Source organism: Scyliorhinus canicula, chromosome 20 (assembly GCF_902713615.1).
Source record: "Scyliorhinus canicula chromosome 20, sScyCan1.1, whole genome shotgun sequence".
Classification (NCBI taxonomy): Eukaryota; Metazoa; Chordata; class Chondrichthyes; order Carcharhiniformes; family Scyliorhinidae; genus Scyliorhinus; species Scyliorhinus canicula.
Window position 1 is genome coordinate 50,981,842 of NC_052165.1, and position 21,778 is coordinate 51,003,619.

At 52.9% G+C, this 21,778-nt stretch overlaps 1 protein-coding gene across 3 annotated transcripts in view; it reads right to left on the reverse strand.

Moving 5' to 3' along the window:
- The window catches only part of zgc:136858 (uncharacterized protein LOC678543 homolog), a 159,847-nt gene that overhangs the window by 51,334 nt on the left and 86,735 nt on the right, over nucleotides 1-21,778 (reverse strand). For all 3 annotated transcript variants that reach the window (XM_038780951.1, XM_038780952.1, XM_038780954.1), the window contains one exon: nucleotides 2,929-2,995. In XM_038780951.1, coding sequence (XP_038636879.1) covers nucleotides 2,929-2,995 — 67 coding nt within the window. The remainder of the gene's footprint in view (nucleotides 1-2,928; nucleotides 2,996-21,778) is intronic.

A 21,778-nucleotide genomic window follows, 5' to 3' on the forward strand; every position in this document is an offset into this window, starting at 1 on the left:
AAGTCCCTTTACGTTCCAGGTGACTATCCTGGTGGGAGGGCTTCGGCCCCCTCGCTCCTGTGGGATTAACATACTTATCTGGTGGACACGCCCCTGTCCTTCCCTTTGTAAGGGGGCCGTCCAGGATGGCCGCTATCACTGCTCTCCCCATGCGGTCGGGTCTCTGCGCTCCGGGGTTTCCCTTTGTCCCGGGGGCACCCGCCATGGCCGCCCACTGTGTGTCCGCCACGCGGGTAGTCCCCTGCACTCTGGGGGGCCCCCTTTGCCCACAGACCGTACTGGGTGGGTGCTTGCAGCGGTTCCTTGTTTCGAGCCCTTGGTTGTGGCACTTTGTAGCCCTGTTCCTTTTCTAATCTCGTTTGTCCCTCCTTCCCTGCATCCCCCCCCCCCCCCCCCCCCCCCCCCCCCCGGGTCTCTCGCTCCCTGTGTACCCCCCGCCCCCGGTCTCTCCCTTTTCCCTCCTCCACGTATTCCCCTCCTTTGCCCCTCTTTCCCCTGTTCCTGTCCCCGTTTGCTCTCCCGACTCTGATGGGTAGTTCCCCCCCTCCCCTGCCTGGCGCCTTCCCCCCTGTTGGGGGTGCGCTGCGGCCCTGCTTTGTTGCGTGCCCCCGGCGCTAGCTTTCCTGCTAGTTCGGTGGCCCCCCTCTCGGGAGTTACTGTCTCGCTTCTCCCCTGCCTGGCCTCTGAGGTTTTCTGCCCGCTCTTCCCCAATCCTACCCTGCACCCCTCTCGCTTGCTCTGAGAATGTGCAAACTTGATACCGACAGTCGCGCAAGGCCGGAATTGAACCCGGGTACCTGGCGCTGTGAGGCAGCAGTGCTACCACTGTGCCAATGTGATACTAATTGAATACTTTGCATCTATTGTTACCAAGTAAATGCTACCCAGACCATGGTGAAGAGGAGGTAATTCAGACACTTGCGGGTTTTAAAATTGATATGGAGGGGCTTTTGGCTAAGTAGTCTGTACTCAAGAGTTGATAAGGCAACCAGGGCCAGTTGAGATGCACGCAAGAATACGGAGGGGAGTGAGAGTCGAAATTGCAGAGGTGTTGGTCAGATTTTTCAGTTTTTCTTATTCTGGGGGTGGTGCCAGAGGATTGGAGGAATTTCAAACGATATACCTTTGTTCACAAAAGGGTGTAAGGATAAGGTCAGTAATTACAATGAGGCAGCTTCTAGAAGCGATGGGCAGGATTCTCCAGTCCACCAGCCACATGTTTCGCTGATGGTGGGATTCTCCCTACCCGCTGCTTGTCAATGGAATTTCCCATTGAAGCCGCTCCATGCTGCCCCGGGGGTGCACTGCCAGCCGGAAAAGAAAATCCAAACGGCCGGAGAATTCTGGACGATAATTCAGGACAAAATTAATAGTCACTTGGGAAAATGCAGGTTAATTAAGGAATGCCAGCATGGATTTTTTGTGGGAAAATCGTGTTTAACTAACTTGCTGGAGTTTTTTGATGAGGTAACAGAGAAGGTTGATGTGGTGTATAGGGACTTCTAAGTCAGTTGATACAGTGTCACACACAGAATTGTGGGCAAAGTTATAGCTCATGCAATGAAAGGGACAGTAGCAGTGTAGATATAAAACTGGATTAGTCATAGGAAACAAAGAATATGGTTAATTCTGTTTTTCGGGCTGGACGAAGGTTTGTAGTAGTGTTCGCCAGTGGTAGATATTGGAGCCCTTGTTTTTCCTGATACAGATTAATAATCTAAATCTCGGTATACAGGGCACACTCCTGGGCACAATACAAAACTTGGAAGCATTGTGATCTGTGAGGAAGACAGTATAGAACTTCAGAAGATCCTAGGTTGGTGGAATGGGCAGACGAGTGGCAGACAGAATTTAAGCAGAGACAGGTGAAGTGATTCATTTTGGTAGAGAAAACATGGAGAGACATTGTAAAATAAAGGGTATAATTCTTGAAGTGGGTGCAGGAGCAGAGGAATTTGGGTGCATATGTGCATAAATCATCGACAGTGAATGGCAGACCAGGTTGAGAGTGTGGTTATTAAAGCATATAATATCTTAGGCATTATTAATAGGGGCATACCGAACAATTTGAAGGAGGTTACAATAAATCTGAATAAAACACTGGTTCAGCCACAACAGAAGTATTGCATCCAGTTCTGAGGGTCACACTTTAGGAAAGATATGAAGGCATTAGAGAGTACAGAAAAGATTCACAAGAATGGTTCCCAAGATGGGGAACTTCACTTACAGAGATTGGAGAAGCTGAGACCATTTTCCTTGGTGAGGTGAGATTTCATAGAGGTATTCAAAATCCTGAGGGGTCTGGACAGAGCAGAGAGGGAGAAGCTGTTCCCATTGCTGGAAGGAGGAAGAATAAGGGGCATAGATTTAAGGTAACTGGTAAAAGAAGCAATGGCAACATGAGGAAGGACCTCTTCACAGAGATAGTGATTAGGATCTGGAATGCACTGCCTGAGAATGTGGTGGAGGCAAGTTCAATCGAGGCATTCAAGAGGGAACTGTATTGTTATGTGAAAAGGAGGGATGTGTAGGACTATCGGGGGGGGGGGGGGGGGGGGGGGGGGGGATACATGCAGGTAAATTGCTCCAATGGAGAGCAAGCACAAACCTAATGGGCTGAATAACCTGCCTCTGTGCTGCAACAATTCTGTTACTCCGTTATGCCACCATTTGGTGCAGTGTTATTTTAGTGTCCGGGCCAATATTCCTCAACAACAGATGACCCACGCTCAGCTCATTTGCTGTCTGCAGGAATTTCTACAGCATCAGGGTGATATCATCAAATGGTGGCAAACGATATTAATGACTTTGATAGCATTACCGCAGGAGCATAAAGAATTGATTTCCAACTGATTGTTGCATTTCTTAACATTTAATTGTTCCTTATCTTTCAATTCTAAAGGACCAAGAAATGAGAAGTCTCCGTACCTGCGAGGTTTCTGCCAACTCCCCCTATTGTCTGGCGCATGGTACTACGGTTTGTAGGTCCGTTGAACTACAGGAAAGAAATAGGAAGCAGTTTACTTTGTAATAGCGGATATCATAGCAAACCTTCTAGTTTTTATTTAGGTGTCAGATTAGCTTGGTCGTAGCAATCTAACATTGGAGGTAACAGCGGGTGTGTTGAATGTCCACTCCCCAATCTGAGTTATGGTCGAGTTTGAAACTTCACTGCAATTCTGAGGGTGGGGGGCACTGTTTGTGACTCCACCTTGCAGCTAAGCCATAAAACCAAAGGGCCCCCCTTCCCCACGGTCCTAACTCTCTCAGGGAGACAGACACGATCCCACAGCAATAGCCTTTTAAGAGGAGAGGAAATTTCAGTGAACCGACCACCACTCCTTATCCCTCAACCAACATCACCATTACAGGTGACCTGGTCATTTATCTCACTGTGTTGGCCTAGCTTCTGACAGTGACACCTTTCCAAGTACTCCATTGGCAGGAAATGCTTTTGGGAAATCTCACACTTCTGAAAGATGCTAAATAAATGTAAGTCCTGTCCCTCTATTCATTGACTTAATGACTTAGTTGTTTTAGCAGCTCATATGTGTGGTGGTGTGAATGTGAGCACTGCCATTGGTAAAGAGCATTGGTTCCCCATTGGCTCTGGCTGGTCATGTACCTCTCGTCCGATTGGTTGGGACTAGTCATGTGACTGCTCACCAATTGGTCGAGAGGCAAGTAGACCCCGCCTCTGAGGCGGGGTATAAGTACCCAGGTTTCCCGGCAGTCGGCCTTTTTCTGTAGTCGACCACCGGGCTAACAACTAGCTGATTAAAGCCACAGTTCGGATCATCATCGTGTCTCGAGTCCAATTGATGGTACATCAATTTAATCAGCTAGAATTTTGGAATGGAGCTACGCATCAAGCCTGACTGCCTCCGCACCAGCCCGCATGCTTCAAATGTGTCTGCAATCTTTCAACACTGGCAGGCGTGTTTTAACAGTTACCTGACAACTGCAGCCGGCAAGCCCACCAAGGAGCAGAAACTCTACATCCTCCACTCATGCGTGGGCACGGTGGTATATTCGATGTTTGAGGACGAAAGCGATTTTGATGCGGCCATGGGGATTCTCAAAGGACACTTTCTCCGGCCGGTCAACAAAGTATACGCACGGCATCTCCTGACAGCCAGACAACAGTTCCCTGGTGAGTCACTCGACGAGTTTTACCAGGCCCTCTCAACTCTAGGGAGAATGTGCGCATGCATCCAAGTTTCGGCGACTGAGCACATGGAACGTTTAATTAGAGACGCTTACATTGCCGGCATGCAATCCCCCTCTATCCGTCAACGATTGCTGGAGAAGAACGCCCTCAGCCTAACTGAGGCACGAACCCTTGCAACCTCCCTGGAGGTTGCTGACCTGAACGCCCGCGCATACGCCCCCGGCCGCGCAGCAACCCCCTGGACTTCATGGCACGCGCCAACCCCGTCCTCCGTGGACCCTGCCCCCCCCCCCCCGCCCAGGCCTGCGCTGCAGGACACTCCAATAACCTATCGGGGCCCCGCTGCTATTTTTGTGGTCTCTCCAGGCACCCCCGCCCGTGCTGCCCGGCCCGTTCCGCCCTGTGTAAGAGCTGCGGGAGGAAGGGCTACTACGCGGTGGTCTCCCAGACCAAGTCGGTCGCAGCTGTTCCGCGCAGCGACCACGAAGCGCCCCCCCCCCCCCCCCCCCCCCCCCCGGGCCCCGCGCGTACCAACCTCTCAGGCCCACCTCCCGGCCCCCGCAACGGCCCCACGGTCCTCCCAACGCGCTCCCAGCTGCCCCGACCAGCCCGCAGACGCCGCTGACACTGCCCCCAGCCGCCACGAGGTTCCCACAGGCGCCGCCATCTTGGGCCCCGGACGCCATGTGCGGGTCCTGGGCGCCACCATCTTGGGACCCCGATTCCATGTGCGGGTCCTGGGCGCCACCATCTTGGGACCCCGATTCCATGTGCGGGTCCTGGGCACCGCCATCTTGGGCCAACACGGAAGGCCCTGCCAGCGATTACTCTGCCACCGAGGAGGATCTGCAACTCTCGCCACGACTTGCTTCCATCACACTCGACCAGTCGCGACCACGCTCGCTCGCCAAGACTACGACAACGATCCAGCTCAACGGACACAAAATGAGATGCCTGCTGGACTCCGGGAGCACAGAAAGTATTGTCAATCCCGACACGGTAAGACGCTGCGCGCTCCCCATCCACCCAGTTAAGCATACGATTGAATTGGCCTCGGGTTCGCATTCCGTCCGAATCACCGGGTGCTGCATAGCGGACCTCACGGTCCAGGGGAGGGGTTTCAAAAACTTCAAACTCCTCATTCTCCCCCGTCTATGTGCTCCAGCACTCTTGGGCCTGGATTTCCAGTGCAACCTGCAGAGCTTAACCTTCCAATTTGGCGGTCCTATTCCCCCCCTTACTGTCTGCAGCCTTGCGTCCCTCAAAGTGGACCCCCCTTCCTTGTTTGCTAATCTCACCCCAGATTGTAAACCTGTCGCCACTCGGAGCAGACCCTACAGTGCCCAGGGCCGAACTTTCATCGGGTCCGAGGTCCAGAGGCTCCTTAAGGAAGGAGTTATCGAGGCCAGCAACAGTCCCTGGCGAGCCCAAGTGCTGGTTGTTCGGACTGAGGAGAAAAACCGGATGGTCATTGATTACAGTCAGACCATCAACAGGTTTACGCAGCTGGACACGTACCCTCTCCCCGTGTTTCCGACCTGGTTAACAGGATCGCGAAATACAAAGTTTTTTCCACGGTGGACCTTAAGTCCGCCTACCATCAGCTTCCCATCTGCGCGAGTGACCGCAAGTACACCGCGTTTGAGGCAGATGGGCGCCTCTATCACTTCCTCAGGGTTCAATTCGGTGTCACAAATGGAGTCTCGGTCTTCCAACGGGAGATGGACCGAATGGTCGACAAGCACGGCTTACGGGCCACCTTCCCGTATCTCGATTATGTCACCGTCTGCGGCCATGACCAGCAGGACCACGACATCAACCTCCAAAAATTCCTCCGAACCGCAAAACTCCTTAATTTAACCTACAATAAGGATAAGTGCGTGTCTAGCACCGACCGTCTAGCCACCCTTGGCTACGTAGTGCGTAACTGAGTGATAGGCCCCGATCCCGAACGCATGCGCCCCCTGATGGAACTCCCCCTCCCCAACTCCCTCAAATCTCTCAAACGCTGCCTGGGCTTCTTCTCCTATTACGCCCAGTGAGTCCCCAACTACGCCGACAAAGCCCACCCCCTCATCCAGTCCACCTCCTTTCCCCTGTCGATGGTGCCCGCCAGGCCTTTAGCCGCATCAAAGCGGATATCGCAAAGGCCACGATGCATGCTATCGACGAGTCCCTCCGATTCCAGGTCGAGAGCGACGGGTCTGACGTAACTCTGGCGGCCACTCTGAACCAAGCGGGCAGACCCGTGGCCTTCTTCTCCCGTACCCTCCACGCTTCCGAAATCCGCCATTCCTCGGTGGAAAAGGAGGCACAGGCCATAGTCGAAGCTCTGCGATATTGGAGGCACTATCTGGTCGGCAGGAGGTTTACCCTCCTCACAGACCAACGGTCAGTAGCTTTCATGTTCGATAATGCACAGAGGGTAGGGCAGCACGGTGGCCTAGCGGTTAGCACAGCTGCCTCACGGCGCTGAGGTCCCAGGTTCGATCCTGGCTCTGGGTCACTGTCCGTGTGGAGTTTGCACATTCTCCCCGTGTCTGCGTGGGTTTCGCCCCCACAACCCAAAAATGTGCAGAGTAGGTGGATTGGCCACACTAAATTGCCCCTTAATTGGAAAAAATAATTGGGTACTCTAAATTTTAAAAAAATAAATAAATAAATAAAAAAGATAATGCACAGAGGGGCAAGATCAAGAACGACAAGATCTTGTGGTGGCGGATCGAGTTGTCCACGTACAACTACGATATCTTGTATCGTCCGGGGAAGCTCAACGAGCCTCCCGATGCCCTATCCCGCGGTACCTGCCCCAGCGCGCAGATTGACCGCCTCCGCTCCCTCCACACGGACCTCTGCCATCCAGGCGTCACCCGCTTTTACCATTTTATTAAGACCCGCAACCTGCCCTACTCCATTGAGGAGGTCAGGACCGTCACCCGGGACTGCCACGTCTGCGCCGAGTGCAAACCGCACTTCTACCACCCCGAACGAGCGCATCTGGTCAAGGCATCCCGCCCTTTTTAACGTCTCAGTATAGACTTCAAGGGTCCCCTCCCCTCCAACAACCGTAACACATTTTTCTTGAGTGTTATCGACGAATACTCCCGCTTCCCTTTCGCCATTCCCTGTCCCGACATGACCACAACCACCATCAGAAATGCCCTCCTATCCATTTTCTCCCTGTTCGGTTACCCCGCGTACATCCACAGCAACCGGGGGTCCTCCTTTATGAGTGACGAACTGCGTCAATTCCTGCTCAGCAGGGGCATAGCCTCCAGCAGGACGACCGGTTATAACCCCCGGGGTAATGGTCAGGTCGAGCGGGAGAATGGCACCATTTGGAAGACCATCCTGCTGGCCCTATGGTCCAGAGATCTCCTATCCCCCGTTGGCAAGAGGTCATCCCCGACGCCCTTCACTCAATCCGGTCTCTCCTCTGTACTACCACTAATCAAACACCTCATGAACGTCTTCTTGTTTTCCCCAGGAAGCCGTCCTCAGGATCCCCTCTCCCGACCTGGCTGGGCACCCCCGGGCCCATCTTGCTCCGGAAGCATGTGCGGGTGCACAAGACCGACCCGTTGGTTGAGTGAGTCCAGTTACTCCACGCCAACCCGCAGTATGCGTACGTGGAGTATCCCGACGGTCGGCAGGATGCGGTCTCACTTCGGGACCTGGCACCCGCCGTCATGCGGCCTTCTCCCCCTACATCAACACCTCCCCCCCAACACCAATTCCCCCCAGAGCCCCCCCGCGCCCTTGCCCCCTCTCCCCCGATTACAGCGTCTCCACCACCGGCCCAAGGTACGGAGACACATCTACGACTGACGCTCCCGGAGGCAAGGACGACCATCGGCCCGACATCACCGGCTCCACTGCGACGGTCCACCAGAACATCACAGGCACCTGACAGGCTGATCGTGTCCATCTGATCAGACCATGGGACATTTTTTTGGACTTTGTTATTATTCTGTTGCACCTTAAGTTCGTAGTAGTAGTATTGTCTTTTTATTGTTTTTATTGTTTTGCTTAATGAGCCAGGGGGCAGCCCACCTTTCTCGATTTTCGCTGCTCATACCACCATTCCTCGGACCCCCCCCCCCCCCTCTCTTCCACTTACATCCCCCCCCCCCGTCTTCTTTCTCCACAAGGGGTGAATGTGGTGGTATGAATGTAAGCACTGCCATTGGTGCAGAGCATTGGTTCCCCATTGGCTCTAGCTGGTCATGTGCCTCTCGTCCGATTGGCTGGCACTAGTCATGTGACTGCTCACCAATTGGTCGAGAGGCAAGTAGACCCCGCCTCCGAGGCGGGGTATAAGTACCCAGGTTTCCCGGTAGTCGACCACCGGGCTAACAACTAGCTGACTAAAGCCACAGTTCGGATCATCATCGTGTCTCGAGTCCAAATGATGGTACATCAATATGTAAATGACTGTCTCTGTAAGTGTGAAATTCAATTCACTGTGACAGTAATGTGTGTATTGTAATGGCACAGTGTAGTAAAAAGATACCTGGCCCCTTTCAGTGGCATATCATATATATATTTTTTTAAATTTAGTGTACCCAATTAATTTTTACCAATAAAGGGGCAAATTAGCATGGGCAATCCACCTAACCTGCACATCTTTGGGTGGTGGGGGTGGAACCCACGCAGACATGGGGAGAATGTGCAAACTCCACACGGACAGCGATCCAGGGCCGGGATTCGAACCCGGGGCCTCAGTGTCTGAGTGAGTCTGTAATCTGTCCCTCACAGCTCAGTGTGAGTGAGTCTGTACTCTGTCCCTCACAGCTCAGTGTGAGTCAGTCTGTAATCTGTCCCTCACAGCTCAGTGTGAGTGAGTCTGTACTCTGTCCCTCACAGCTCAGTGTGAGTCAGTCTGTACTCTGTCCCTCACAGCTCAGTGTCTGAGTGAGTCTGTACTCTGTCCCTCACAGCTCAGTGTGAGTCAGTCTGTACTCTGTCCCTCACAGCTCAGTGTGAGTCAGTCTGTACTCTGTCCCTCACAGCTCAGTGTCTGAGTCAGTCTGTACTCTGTCCCTCACAGCTCAGTGTGAGTCAGTCTGTACTCTGTCCCTCACAGCTCAGTGTCTGAGTGAGTCTGTACTCTGTCCCTCACAGCTCAGTGTGAGTCAGTCTGTACTCTGTCCCTCACAGCTCAGTGTGAGTCAGTCTGTACTCTGTCCCTCACAGCTCAGTGTGAGTCAGTCTGTACTCTGTCCCTCACAGCTCAGTGTGAGTCAGTCTGTACTCTGTCCCTCACAGCTCAGTGTCTGAGTGAGTCTGTACTCTGTCCCTCACAGCTCAGTGTCTGAGTGAGTCTGTACCCTGTCCCTCACAGCTCAGTGTGAGTCAGTCTGTACTCTGTCCCTCACAGCTCAGTGTCTGAGTCAGTCTGTACTCTGTCCCTCACAGCTCAGTGTCTGAGTCAGTCTGTACTCTGTCCCTCACAGCTCAGTATGAGTCAGTCTGTACTCTGTCCCTCACGGCTCAGTGTGAGTCAGTCTGTACTCTGTCCCTCACAGCTCAGTGTCTGAGTCAGTCTGTACTCTGTCCCTCACAGCTCAGTGTCTGAGTCAGTCTGTACTCTGTCCCTCACAGCTCAGTGTCTGAGTCAGTCTGTACTCTGTCCCTCACAGCTCAGTGTCTGAGTCAGTCTGTACTCTGTCCCTCACAGCTCAGTGTGAGTCAGTCTGTACTCTGTCCCTCACAGCTCAGTGTGAGTCAGTCTGTACTCTGTCCCTCACAGCTCAGTGTCTGAGTCAGTCTGTACTCTGTCCCTCACAGCTCAGTGTCTGAGTGAGTCTGTACTCTGTCCCTCACAGCTCAGTGTGAGTCAGTCTGTACTCTGTCCCTCACAGCTCAGTGTCTGAGTGAGTCTGTACTCTGTCCCTCACAGCTCAGTGTCAGTCAGTCTGTACTCTGTCCCTCACAGCTCAGTGTGAGTCAGTCTGTACTCTGTCCCTCACAGCTCAGTGTCTGAGTCAGTCTGTACACTGTCCCTCACAGCTCAGTGAGAGTCAGTCTGTACTCTGTCCCTCACAGCTCAGTGTGAGTCAGTCTGTACTCTGTCCCTCACAGCTCAGTGTGAGTCAGTCTGTACTCTGTCCCTCACAGCTCAGTGTGAGTGAGTCTGTACTCTGTCCCTCACAGCTCAGTGTCAGTCAGTCTGTACTCTGTCCCTCACAGCTCAGTGTGAGTCAGTCTGTACTCTGTCCCTCACAGCTCAGTGTCTGAGTCAGTCTGTACTCTGTCCCTCACAGCTCAGTGAGAGTCAGTCTGTACTCTGTCCCTCACAGCTCAGTGTGAGTCAGTCTGTACTCTGTCCCTCACAGCTCAGTGTGAGTCAGTCTGTACTCTGTCCCTCACAGCTCAGTGTGAGTCAGTCTGTACTCTGTCCCTCACAGCTCAGTGTGAGTCAGTCTGTACTCTGTCCCTCACAGCTCAGTGTCTGAGTCAGTCTGTACTCTGTCCCTCACAGCTCAGTGTGAGTCAGTCTGTACTCTGTCCCTCACAGCTCAGTGTGTGAGTCAGTCTGTACTCTGTCCCTCACAGCTCAGTGTGAGTCAGTCTGTACTCTGTCCCTCACAGCTCAGTGTCTGAGTCAGTCTGTACTCTGTCCCTCACAGCTCAGTGTGAGTCAGTCTGTACTCTGTCCCTCACAGCTCAGTGTCTGAGTCAGTCTGTACTCTGTCCCTCACGGCTCAGTGTGAGTCAGTCTGTACTCTGTCCCTCACAGCTCAGTGTCTGAGTCAGTCTGTACTCTGTCCCTCACAGCTCAGTGTCTGAGTGAGTCTGTACTCTGTCCCTCACAGCTCAGTGTGAGTCAGTCTGTACTCTGTCCCTCACAGCTCAGTGTCTGAGTGAGTCTGTACTCTGTCCCTCACAGCTCAGTGTCTGAGTGAGTCTGTACTCTGTCCCTCACAGCTGTGTCTGAATCAGTCTGTACTCTGTCCCTCACAGCTCAGTGTGAGTCAGTCTGTACTCTGTCCCTCACAGCTCAGTATGAGTCAGTCTGTACTCTGTCCCTCACAGCTCAGTGTGAGTCAGTCTGTACTCTGTCCCTCACAGCTCAGTGTCTGAGTGAGTCTGTACTCTGTCCCTCACATCTCAGTATGAGTCAGTCTGTACTCTGTCCCTCACAGCTCAGTATGAGTCAGTCTGTACTCTGTCCCTCACAGCTCAGTGTGAGTCAGTCTGTACTCTGTCCCTCACAGCTCAGTGTGAGTCAGTCTGTACTCTGTCCCTCACAGCTCAGTGTGAGTCAGTCTGTACTCTGTCCCTCACAGCTCAGTGTGAGTCAGTCTGTACTCTGTCCCTCACAGCTCAGTGTCTGAGTCAGTCTGTACTCTGTCCCTCACAGCTCAGTGTGAGTCAGTCTGTACTCTGTCCCTCACAGCTCAGTGTCTGAGTGCAGTCTGTACTCTGTCCCTCACAGCTCAGTGTCTGAGTCAGTCTGTACTCTGTCCCTCACGGCTCAGTGTGAGTCAGTCTGTACTCTGTCCCTCACAGCTCAGTGTGAGTCAGTCTGTACTCTGTCCCTCACAGCTCAGTGTCTGAGTCAGTCTGTACTCTATCCCTCACAGCTCAGTGTCTGAGTGAGTCTGTACCCTGTCCCTCACAGCTCAGTGTGAGTCAGTCTGTACTCTGTCCCTCACAGCTCAGTGTGAGTCAGTCTGTACTCTGTCCCTCACAGCTCAGTGTCTGAGTCAGTCTGTACTCTGTCCCTCACAGCTCAGTGTGAGTCAGTCTGTACTCTGTCCCTCACAGCTCAGTGTCTGAGTCAGTCTGTACTCTGTCCCTCACAGCTCAGTGTGAGTCAGTCTGTACTCTGTCCCTCACAGCTCAGTGTCTGAGTCAGTCTGTACTCTGTCCCTCACAGCTCAGTGTGAGTCAGTCTGTACTCTGTCCCTCACAGCTCAGTGTGAGTCAGTCTGTACTCTGTCCCTCACAGCTCAGTGTGAGTCAGTCTGTACTCTGCCCCTCACAGCTCAGTGTGAGTCAGTCTGTACTCTGTCCCTCACAGCTCGGTGTGTGAGTCAATCTGTACTCTGTCCCTCACAGCTCAGTGTCTGAGTCAGTCTGTACTCTGTCCCTCACAGCTCAGTGTGAGTCAGTCTGTACTCTGTCCCTCACAGCTCAGTGTGAGTCAGTCTGTACTCTGTCCCTCACAGCTCAGTGTCTGAGTCAGTCTGTACTCTGTCCCTCACAGCTCAGTGTCTGAGTGAGTCTGTACTCTGTCCCTCACAGCTCAGTGTGAGTCAGTCTGTACTCTGTCCCTCACAGCTCAGTGTGAGTCAGTCTGTACTCTGTCCCTCACAGCTCAGTGTCTGAGTCAGTCTGTACTCTGTCCCTCACAGCTCAGTGTCTGAGTGAGTCTGTACTCTGTCCCTCACAGCTCAGTGTCTGAGTGAGTCTGTACCCTGTCCCTCACAGCTCAGTGTGAGTCAGTCTGTACTCTGTCCCTCACAGCTCAGTGTCTGAGTGAGTCTGTACTCTGTCCCTCACAGCTCAGTGTGAGTCAGTCTGTACTCTGTCCCTCACAGCTCAGTGTCTGAGTCAGTCTGTACTCTGTCCCTCACAGCTCAGTGTCTGAGTGAGTCTGTACTCTGTCCCTCACAGCTCAGTGTCTGAGTCAGTCTGTACTCTGTCCCTCACAGCTCAGTGTCTGAGTCAGTCTGTACTCTGTCCCTCACAGCTCAGTGTGAGTCAGTCTGTACTCTGTCCCTCACAGCTCAGTGTCTGAGTCAGTCTGTACTCTGTCCCTCACAGCTCAGTGTCTGAGTCAGTCTGTACTCTGTCCCTCACAGCTCAGTGTGAGTCAGTCTGTACTCTGTCCCTCACAGCTCAGTGTGAGTCAGTCTGTACTCTGTCCCTCACAGCTCAGTGTGAGTCAGTCTGTACTCTGTCCCTCACAGCTCAGTGTTGAGTCAGTCTGTACTCTGTCCCTCACAGCTCAGTGTCTGAGTCAGTCTGTACTCTGTCCCTCACAGCTCAGTGTGAGTCAGTCTGTACTCTGTCCCTCACAGCTCAGTGTCTGAGTCAGTCTGTACTCTGTCCCTCACAGCTCAGTGTGAGTCAGTCTGTACTCTGTCCCTCACAGCTCAGTGTGAGTCAGTCTGTACTCTGTCCCTCACAGCTCAGTGTGAGTCAGTCTGTACTCTGTCCCTCACAGCTCAGTGTCTGAGTCAGTCTGTACTCTGTCCCTCACAGCTCAGTGTGAGTCAGTCTGTACTCTGTCCCTCACAGCTCAGTGTGAGTCAGTCTGTACTCTGTCCCTCACAGCTCAGTGTGAGTCAGTCTGTACTCTGTCCCTCACAGCTCAGTGTCTGAGTGAGTCTGTACTCTGTCCCTCACAGCTCAGTGTGAGTCAGTCTGTACTCTGTCCCTCACAGCTCAGTGTGAGTCAGTCTGTACTCTGTCCCTCACAGCTCAGTGTGAGTCAGTCTGTACTCTGTCCCTCACAGCTCAGTGTGAGTCAGTCTGTACTCTGTCCCTCACAGCTCAGTGTCTGAGTGAGTCTGTACTCTGTCCCTCACAGCTCAGTGTGAGTCAGTCTGTACTCTGTCCCTCACAGCTCAGTGTCTGAGTGAGTCTGTACTCTGTCCCTCACAGCTCAGTGTGAGTCAGTCTGTACTCTGTCCCTCACAGCTCAGTGTGAGTCAGTCTGTACTCTGTCCCTCACAGCTCAGTGTGAGTCAGTCTGTACTCTGTCCCTCACAGCTCAGTGTCTGAGTGAGTCTGTACTCTGTCCCTCACAGCTCAGTGTCTGAGTGAGTCTGTACTCTGTCCCTCACAGCTCAGTGTGAGTCAGTCTGTACTCTGTCCCTCACAGCTCAGTGTGAGTCAGTCTGTACTCTGTCCCTCACAGCTCAGTGTCTGAGTCAGTCTGTACTCTGTCCCTCACAGCTCAGTGTGAGTCAGTCTGTACTCTGTCCCTCACAGCTCAGTGTGAGTCAGTCTGTACTCTGTCCCTCACAGCTCAGTGTGAGTCAGTCTGTACTCTGTCCCTCACAGCTCAGTGTCTGAGTCAGTCTGTACTCTGTCCCTCACAGCTCAGTGTTGAGTCAGTCTGTACTCTGTCCCTCACAGCTCAGTGTGAGTCAGTCTGTACTCTGTCCCTCACAGCTCAGTGTCTGAGTCAGTCTGTACTCTGTCCCTCACAGCTCAGTGTCTGAGTCAGTCTGTACTCTGTCCCTCACAGCTCAGTGTGAGTCAGTCTGTACTCTGTCCCTCACAGCTCAGTGTGAGTCAGTCTGTACTCTGTCCCTCACAGCTCAGTGTGAGTCAGTCTGTACTCTGTCCCTCACAGCTCAGTGTGAGTCAGTCTGTACTCTGTCCCTCACAGCTCAGTGTGAGTCAGTCTGTACTCTGTCCCTCACAGCTCAGTGTCTGAGTCAGTCTGTACTCTGTCCCTCACAGCTCAGTGTCTGAGTGAGTCTGTACTCTGTCCCTCACAGCTCAGTGTGAGTCAGTCTGTACTCTGTCCCTCACAGCTCAGTGTTGAGTCAGTCTGTACTCTGTCCCTCACAGCTCAGTGATGAGTCAGTCTGTACTCTGTCCCTCACAGCTCAGTGTGAGTCAGTCTGTACTCTGTCCCTCACAGCTCAGTGTCTAGTGAGTCTGTACTCTGTCCCCTCACAGCTCACTGTGTGTCAGTCTGTACTCTGTCCCTCACAGCTCAGTGTGAGTCAGTCTGTACTCTGTCCCTCACAGCTCAGTGTCTGAGTGAGTCTGTACTCTGTCCCTCACAGCTCAGTGTCTGAGTCAGTCTGTACTCTGTCCCTCACAGCTCAGTGTGAGTCAGTCTGTACTCTGTCCCTCACAGCTCAGTGTGAGTCAGTCTGTACTCTGTCCCTCACAGCTCAGTGTGAGTCAGTCTGTACTCTGTCCCTCACAGCTCAGTGTGAGTCAGTCTGTACTCTGTCCCTCACAGCTCAGTGTCTGAGTCAGTCTGTACTCTGTCCCTCACAGCTCAGTGTGAGTCAGTCTGTACTCTGTCCCTCACAGCTCAGTGTGAGTCAGTCTGTACTCTGTCCCTCACAGCTCAGTGTCTGAGTCAGTCTGTACTCTGTCCCTCACAGCTCAGTGTGAGTCAGTCTGTACTCTGTCCCTCACAGCTCAGTGTGAGTCAGTCTGTACTCTGTCCCTCACAGCTCAGTGTGAGTCAGTCTGTACTCTGTCCCTCACAGCTCAGTGTGAGTCAGTCTGTACTCTGTCCCTCACAGCTCAGTGTGAGTCAGTCTGTACTCTGTCCCTCACAGCTCAGTGTGAGTCAGTCTGTACTCTGTCCCTCACAGCTCAGTGTGAGTCAGTCTGTACTCTGTCCCTCACAGCTCAGTGTGAGTCAGTCTGTACTCTGTCCCTCACAGCTCAGTGTGAGTCAGTCTGTACTCTGTCCCTCACAGCTCAGTGTGAGTCAGTCTGTACTCTGTCCCTCACAGCTCAGTGTCTGAGTGAGTCTGTACTCTGTCCCTCACAGCTCAGTGTCTGAGTCAGTCTGTACTCTGTCCCTCACAGCTCAGTGTGAGTCAGTCTGTACTCTGTCCCTCACAGCTCAGTGTGAGTCAGTCTGTACTCTGTCCCTCACAGCTCAGTGTGAGTCAGTCTGTACTCTGTCCCTCACAGCTCAGTGTGAGTCAGTCTGTACTCTGTCCCTCACAGCTCAGTGTGAGTCAGTCTGTACTCTGTCCCTCACAGCTCAGTGTGAGTCAGTCTGTACTCTGTCCCTCACAGCTCAGTGTCAGTGAGTCTGTACTCTGTCCCCCACAGCTCAGTGTGAGTCAGTCTGTACTCTGTCCCTCACAGCTCAGTGTGAGTCAGTCTGTACTCTGTCCCTCACAGCTCAGTGTCTGAGTGAGTCTGTACTCTGTCCCTCACAGCTCAGTGTCTGAGTCAGTCTGTACTCTGTCCCTCACAGCTCAGTGTCTGAGTCAGTCTGTACTCTGTCCCTCACAGCTCAGTGTGAGTCAGTCTGTACTCTGTCCCTCACAGCTCAGTGTGAGTCAGTCTGTACTCTGTCCCTCACAGCTCAGTGTCTGAGTGAGTCTGTACTCTGTCCCTCACAGCTCAGTGTCTGAGTCAGTCTGTACTCTGTCCCTCACAGCTCAGTGTGAGTCAGTCTGTACTCTGTCCCTCACAGCTCAGTGTCTGAGTGAGTCTGTACTCTGTCCCTCACAGCTCAGTGTCTGAGTGAGTCTGTACTCTGTCCCTCACAGCTCAGTGTGAGTCAGTCTGTACTCTGTCCCTCACAGCTCAGTGTGAGTCAGTCTGTACTCTGTCCCTCACAGCTCAGTGTGAGTCAGTCTGTACTCTGTCCCTCACAGCTCAGTGTCTGAGTCAGTCTGTACTCTGTCCCTCACAGCTCAGTGTGAGTCAGTCTGTACTCTGTCCCTCACAGCTCAGTGTCTGAGTCAGTCTGTACTCTGTCCCTCACAGCTCAGTGTGAGTCAGTCTGTACTCTGTCCCTCACAGCTCAGTGTGAGTCAGTCTGTACTCTGTCCCTCACAGCTCAGTGTGAGTCAGTCTGTACTCTGTCCCTCACAGCTCAGTGTGAGTCAGTCTGTACTCTGTCCCTCACAGCTCAGTGTGAGTCAGTCTGTACTCTGTCCCTCACAGCTCAGTGTGAGTCAGTCTGTACTCTGTCCCTCACAGCTCAGTGTCTGAGTGAGTCTGTACTCTGTCCCTCACAGCTCAGTGTGAGTCAGTCTGTACTCTGTCCCTCACAGCTCAGTGTGAGTCAGTCTGTACTCTGTCCCTCACAGCTCAGTGTCTGAGTCAGTCTGTACTCTGTCCCTCACAGCTCAGTGTCTGAGTCAGTCTGTACTCTGTCCCTCACAGCTCAGTGTGAGTCAGTCTGTACTCTGTCCCTCACAGCTCAGTGTGAGTCAGTCTGTACTCTGTCCCTCACAGCTCAGTGTCTGAGTCAGTCTGTACTCTGTCCCTCACAGCTCAGTGTCGAGTCAGTCTGTACTCTGTCCCTCACAGCTCAGTGTGAGTCAGTCTGTACTCTGTCCCTCACAGCTCAGTGTGAGTCAGTCTGTACTCTGTCCCTCACAGCTCAGTGTCTGAGTCAGTCTGTACTCTGTCCCTCACAGCTCAGTGTCTGAGTCAGTCTGTACTCTGTCCCTCACAGCTCAGTGTGAGTCAGTCTGTACTCTGTCCCTCACAGCTCAGTGTGAGTCAGTCTGTACTCTGTCCCTCACAGCTCAGTGTGAGTCAGTCTGTACTCTGTCCCTCACAGCTCAGTGTGAGTCAGTCTGTACTCTGTCCCTCACAGCTCAGTGTGAGTCAGTCTGTACTCTGTCCCTCACAGCTCAGTGTGAGTCAGTCTGTACTCTGTCCCTCACAGCTCAGTGTCTGAGTCAGTCTGTACTCTGTCCCTCACAGCTCAGTGTCTGAGTCAGTCTGTACTCTGTCCCTCACAGCTCAGTGTGAGTCAGTCTGTACTCTGTCCCTCACAGCTCAGTGTGAGTCAGTCTGTACTCTGTCCCTCACAGCTCAGTGTGAGTCAGTCTGTACTCTGTCCCTCACAGCTCAGTGTCTGAGTCAGTCTGTACTCTGTCCCTCACAGCTCAGTGTGAGTCAGTCTGTACTCTGTCCCTCACAGCTCAGTGTCTGAGTCAGTCTGTACTCTGTCCCTCACAGCTCAGTGTGAGTCAGTCTGTACTCTGTCCCTCACAGCTCAGTGTGAGTCAGTCTGTACTCTGTCCCCCACAGCTCAGTGTGAGTCAGTCTGTACTCTGTCCCTCACAGCTCAGTGTGAGTCAGTCTGTACTCTGTCCCTCACAGCTCAGTGTCTGAGTCAGTCTGTACTCTGTCCCTCACAGCTCAGTGTCTGAGTCAGTCTGTACTCTGTCCCTCACAGCTCAGTGTGAGTCAGTCTGTACTCTGTCCCTCACAGCTCAGTGTGAGTCAGTCTGTACTCTGTCCCTCACAGCTCAGTGTGAGTCAGTCTGTACTCTGTCCCTCACAGCTCAGTGTCTGAGTCAGTCTGTACTCTGTCCCTCACAGCTCAGTGTCTGAGTCAGTCTGTACTCTGTCCCTCACAGCTCAGTGTCTGAGTCAGTCTGTACTCTGTCCCTCACAGCTCAGTGTGAGTCAGTCTGTACTCTGTCCCTCACAGCTCAGTGTCTGAGTCAGTCTGTACTCTGTCCCTCACAGCTCAGTGTGAGTCAGTCTGTACTCTGTCCCTCACAGCTCAGTGTTGAGTCAGTCTGTACTCTGTCCCTCACAGCTCAGTGTGAGTCAGTCTGTACTCTGTCCCTCACAGCTCAGTGTGAGTCAGTCTGTACTCTGTCCCTCACAGCTCAGTGTGAGTCAGTCTGTACTCTGTCCCTCACAGCTCAGTGTGAGTCAGTCTGTACTCTGTCCCTCACAGCTCAGTGTGAGTCAGTCTGTACTCTGTCCCTCACAGCTCAGTGTGAGTCAGTCTGTACTCTGTCCCTCACAGCTCAGTGTGAGTCAGTCTGTACTCTGTCCCTCACAGCTCAGTGTGAGTCAGTCTGTACTCTGTCCCTCACAGCTCAGTGTGAGTCAGTCTGTACTCTGTCCCTCACAGCTCAGTGTCTGAGTCGAGTCTGTACTCTGTCCCTCACAGCTCAGTGTCTGAGTCAGTCTGTACTCTGTCCCTCACAGCTCAGTGTGAGTCAGTCTGTACTCTGTCCCTCACAGCTCAGTGTGAGTCAGTCTGTACTCTGTCCCTCACAGCTCAGTGTGAGTCAGTCTGTACTCTGTCCCTCACAGCTCAGTGTGAGTCAGTCTGTACTCTGTCCCTCACAGCTCAGTGTCTGAGTGCAGTCTGTTCTCTGTCCCTCACAGCTCAGTGTCTGAGTCAGTCTGTACTCTGTCCCTCACAGCTCAGTGTCTGAGTGAGTCTGTACTCTGTCCCTCACAGCTCAGTGTCTGAGTCAGTCTGTACTCTGTCCCTCACAGCTCAGTGTGAGTCAGTCTGTACTCTGTCCCTCACAGCTCAGTGTCTGAGTCAGTCTGTACTCTGTCCCTCACAGCTCAGTGTGAGTCAGTCTGTACTCTGTCCCTCACAGCTCAGTGTCTGAGTCAGTCTGTACTCTGTCCCTCACAGCTCAGTGTCTGAGTCAGTCTGTACTCTGTCCCTCACAGCTCAGTGTGAGTCAGTCTGTACTCTGTCCCTCACAGCTCAGTGTGAGTCAGTCTGTACTCTGTCCCTCACAGCTCAGTGTGAGTCAGTCTGTACTCTGTCCCTCACAGCTCAGTGTCTGAGTCAGTCTGTACTCTGTCCCTCACAGCTCAGTGTTGAGTCAGTCTGTACTCTGTCCCTCACAGCTCAGTGTGAGTCAGTCTGTACTCTGTCCCTCACAGCTCAGTGTGAGTCAGTCTGTACTCTGTCCCTCACAGCTCAGTGTGAGTCAGTCTGTACTCTGTCCCTCACAGCTCAGTGTGAGTCAGTCTGTACTCTGTCCCTCACAGCTCAGTGTGAGTCAGTCTGTACTCTGTCCCTCACAGCTCAGTGTGAGTCAGTCTGTACTCTGTCCCTCACAGCTCAGTGTCTGAGTCAGTCTGTACTCTGTCCCTCACAGCTCAGTGTCTGAGTCAGTCTGTACTCTGTCCCTCACAGCTCAGTGTGAGTCAGTCTGTACTCTGTCCCTCACAGCTCAGTGTGAGTCAGTCTGTACTCTGTCCCTCACAGCTCAGTGTCTGAGTCAGTCTGTACTCTGTCCCTCACAGCTCAGTGTGAGTCAGTCTGTACTCTGTCCCTCACAGCTCAGTGTGAGTCAGTCTGTACTCTGTCCCTCACAGCTCAGTGTGAGTCAGTCTGTACTCTGTCCCTCACAGCTCAGTGTCTGAGTCAGTCTGTACTCTGTCCCTCACAGCTCAGTGTGAGTCAGTCTGTACTCTGTCCCTCACAGCTCAGTGTGAGTCAGTCTGTACTCTGTCCCTCACAGCTCAGTGTGAGTCAGTCTGTACTCTGTCCCTCACAGCTCAGTGTGAGTCAGTCTGTACTCTGTCCCTCACAGCTCAGTGTGAGTCAGTCTGTACTCTGTCCCTCACAGCTCAGTGTGAGTCAGTCTGTACTCTGTCCCTCACAGCTCAGTGTGAGTCAGTCTGTACTCTGTCCCTCACAGCTCAGTGTGAGTCAGTCTGTACTCTGTCCCTCACAGCTCAGTGTGTGAGTCAGTCTGTACTCTGTCCCTCACAGCTCAGTGTGAGTCAGTCTGTACTCTGTCCCTCACAGCTCAGTGTCTGAGTCAGTCTGTACTCTGTCCCTCACAGCTCAGTGTGAGTCAGTCTGTACTCTGTCCCTCACAGCTCAGTGTGAGTCAGTCTGTACTCTGTCCCTCACAGCTCAGTGTGAGTCAGTCTGTACTCTGTCCCTCACAGCTCAGTGTGAGTCAGTCTGTACTCTGTCCCTCACAGCTCAGTGTGAGTCAGTCTGTACTCTGTCCCTCACAGCTCAGTGTGAGTCAGTCTGTACTCTGTCCCTCACAGCTCAGTGTGAGTCAGTCTGTACTCTGTCCCTCACAGCTCAGTGTGAGTGAGTCTGTACTCTGTCCCTCACAGCTCAGTGTGAGTCAGTCTGTACTCTGTCCCTCACAGCTCAGTGTCTGAGTGAGTCTGTACTCTGTCCCTCACAGCTCAGTGTCTGAGTCAGTCTGTACTCTGTCCCTCACAGCTCAGTGTCTGAGTCAGTCTGTACTCTGTCCCTCACAGCTCAGTGTGAGTCAGTCTGTACTCTGTCCCTCACAGCTCAGTGTGAGTCAGTCTGTACTCTGTCCCTCACAGCTCAGTGTGAGTCAGTCTGTACTCTGTCCCTCACAGCTCAGTGTCTGAGTGAGTCTGTACTCTGTCCCTCACAGCTCAGTGTCTGAGTCAGTCTGTACTCTGTCCCTCACAGCTCAGTGTCTGAGTGAGTCTGTACTCTGTCCCTCACAGCTCAGTGTCTGAGTGAGTCTGTACTCTGTCCCTCACAGCTCAGTGTCTGAGTGAGTCTGTACTCTGTCCCTCACAGCTCAGTGTCTGAGTGAGTCTGTACTCTGTCCCTCACAGCTCAGTGTCTGAGTCAGTCTGTACTCTGTCCCTCACAGCTCAGTGTGAGTCAGTCTGTACTCTGTCCCTCACAGCTCAGTGTCTGAGTGAGTCTGTACTCTGTCCCTCACAGCTCAGTGTCTGAGTGAGTCTGTACTCTGTCCCTCACAGCTCAGTGTCTGAGTCAGTCTGTACTCTGTCCCTCACAGCTCAGTGTGAGTCAGTCTGTACTCTGTCCCTCACAGCTCAGTGTCTGAGTGAGTCTGTACTCTGTCCCTCACAGCTCAGTGTCTGAGTGAGTCTGTACTCTGTCCCTCACAGCTCAGTGTGAGTCAGTCTGTACTCTGTCCCTCACAGCTCAGTGTGAGTCAGTCTGTACTCTGTCCCTCACAGCTCAGTGTCTGAGTCAGTCTGTACTCTGTCCCTCACAGCTCAGTGTCTGAGTCAGTCTGTACTCTGTCCCTCACAGCTCAGTGTGAGTCAGTCTGTACTCTGTCCCTCACAGCTCAGTGTGAGTCAGTCTGTACTCTGTCCCTCACAGCTCAGTGTGAGTCAGTCTGTACTCTGTCCCTCACAGCTCAGTGTGAGTCAGTCTGTACT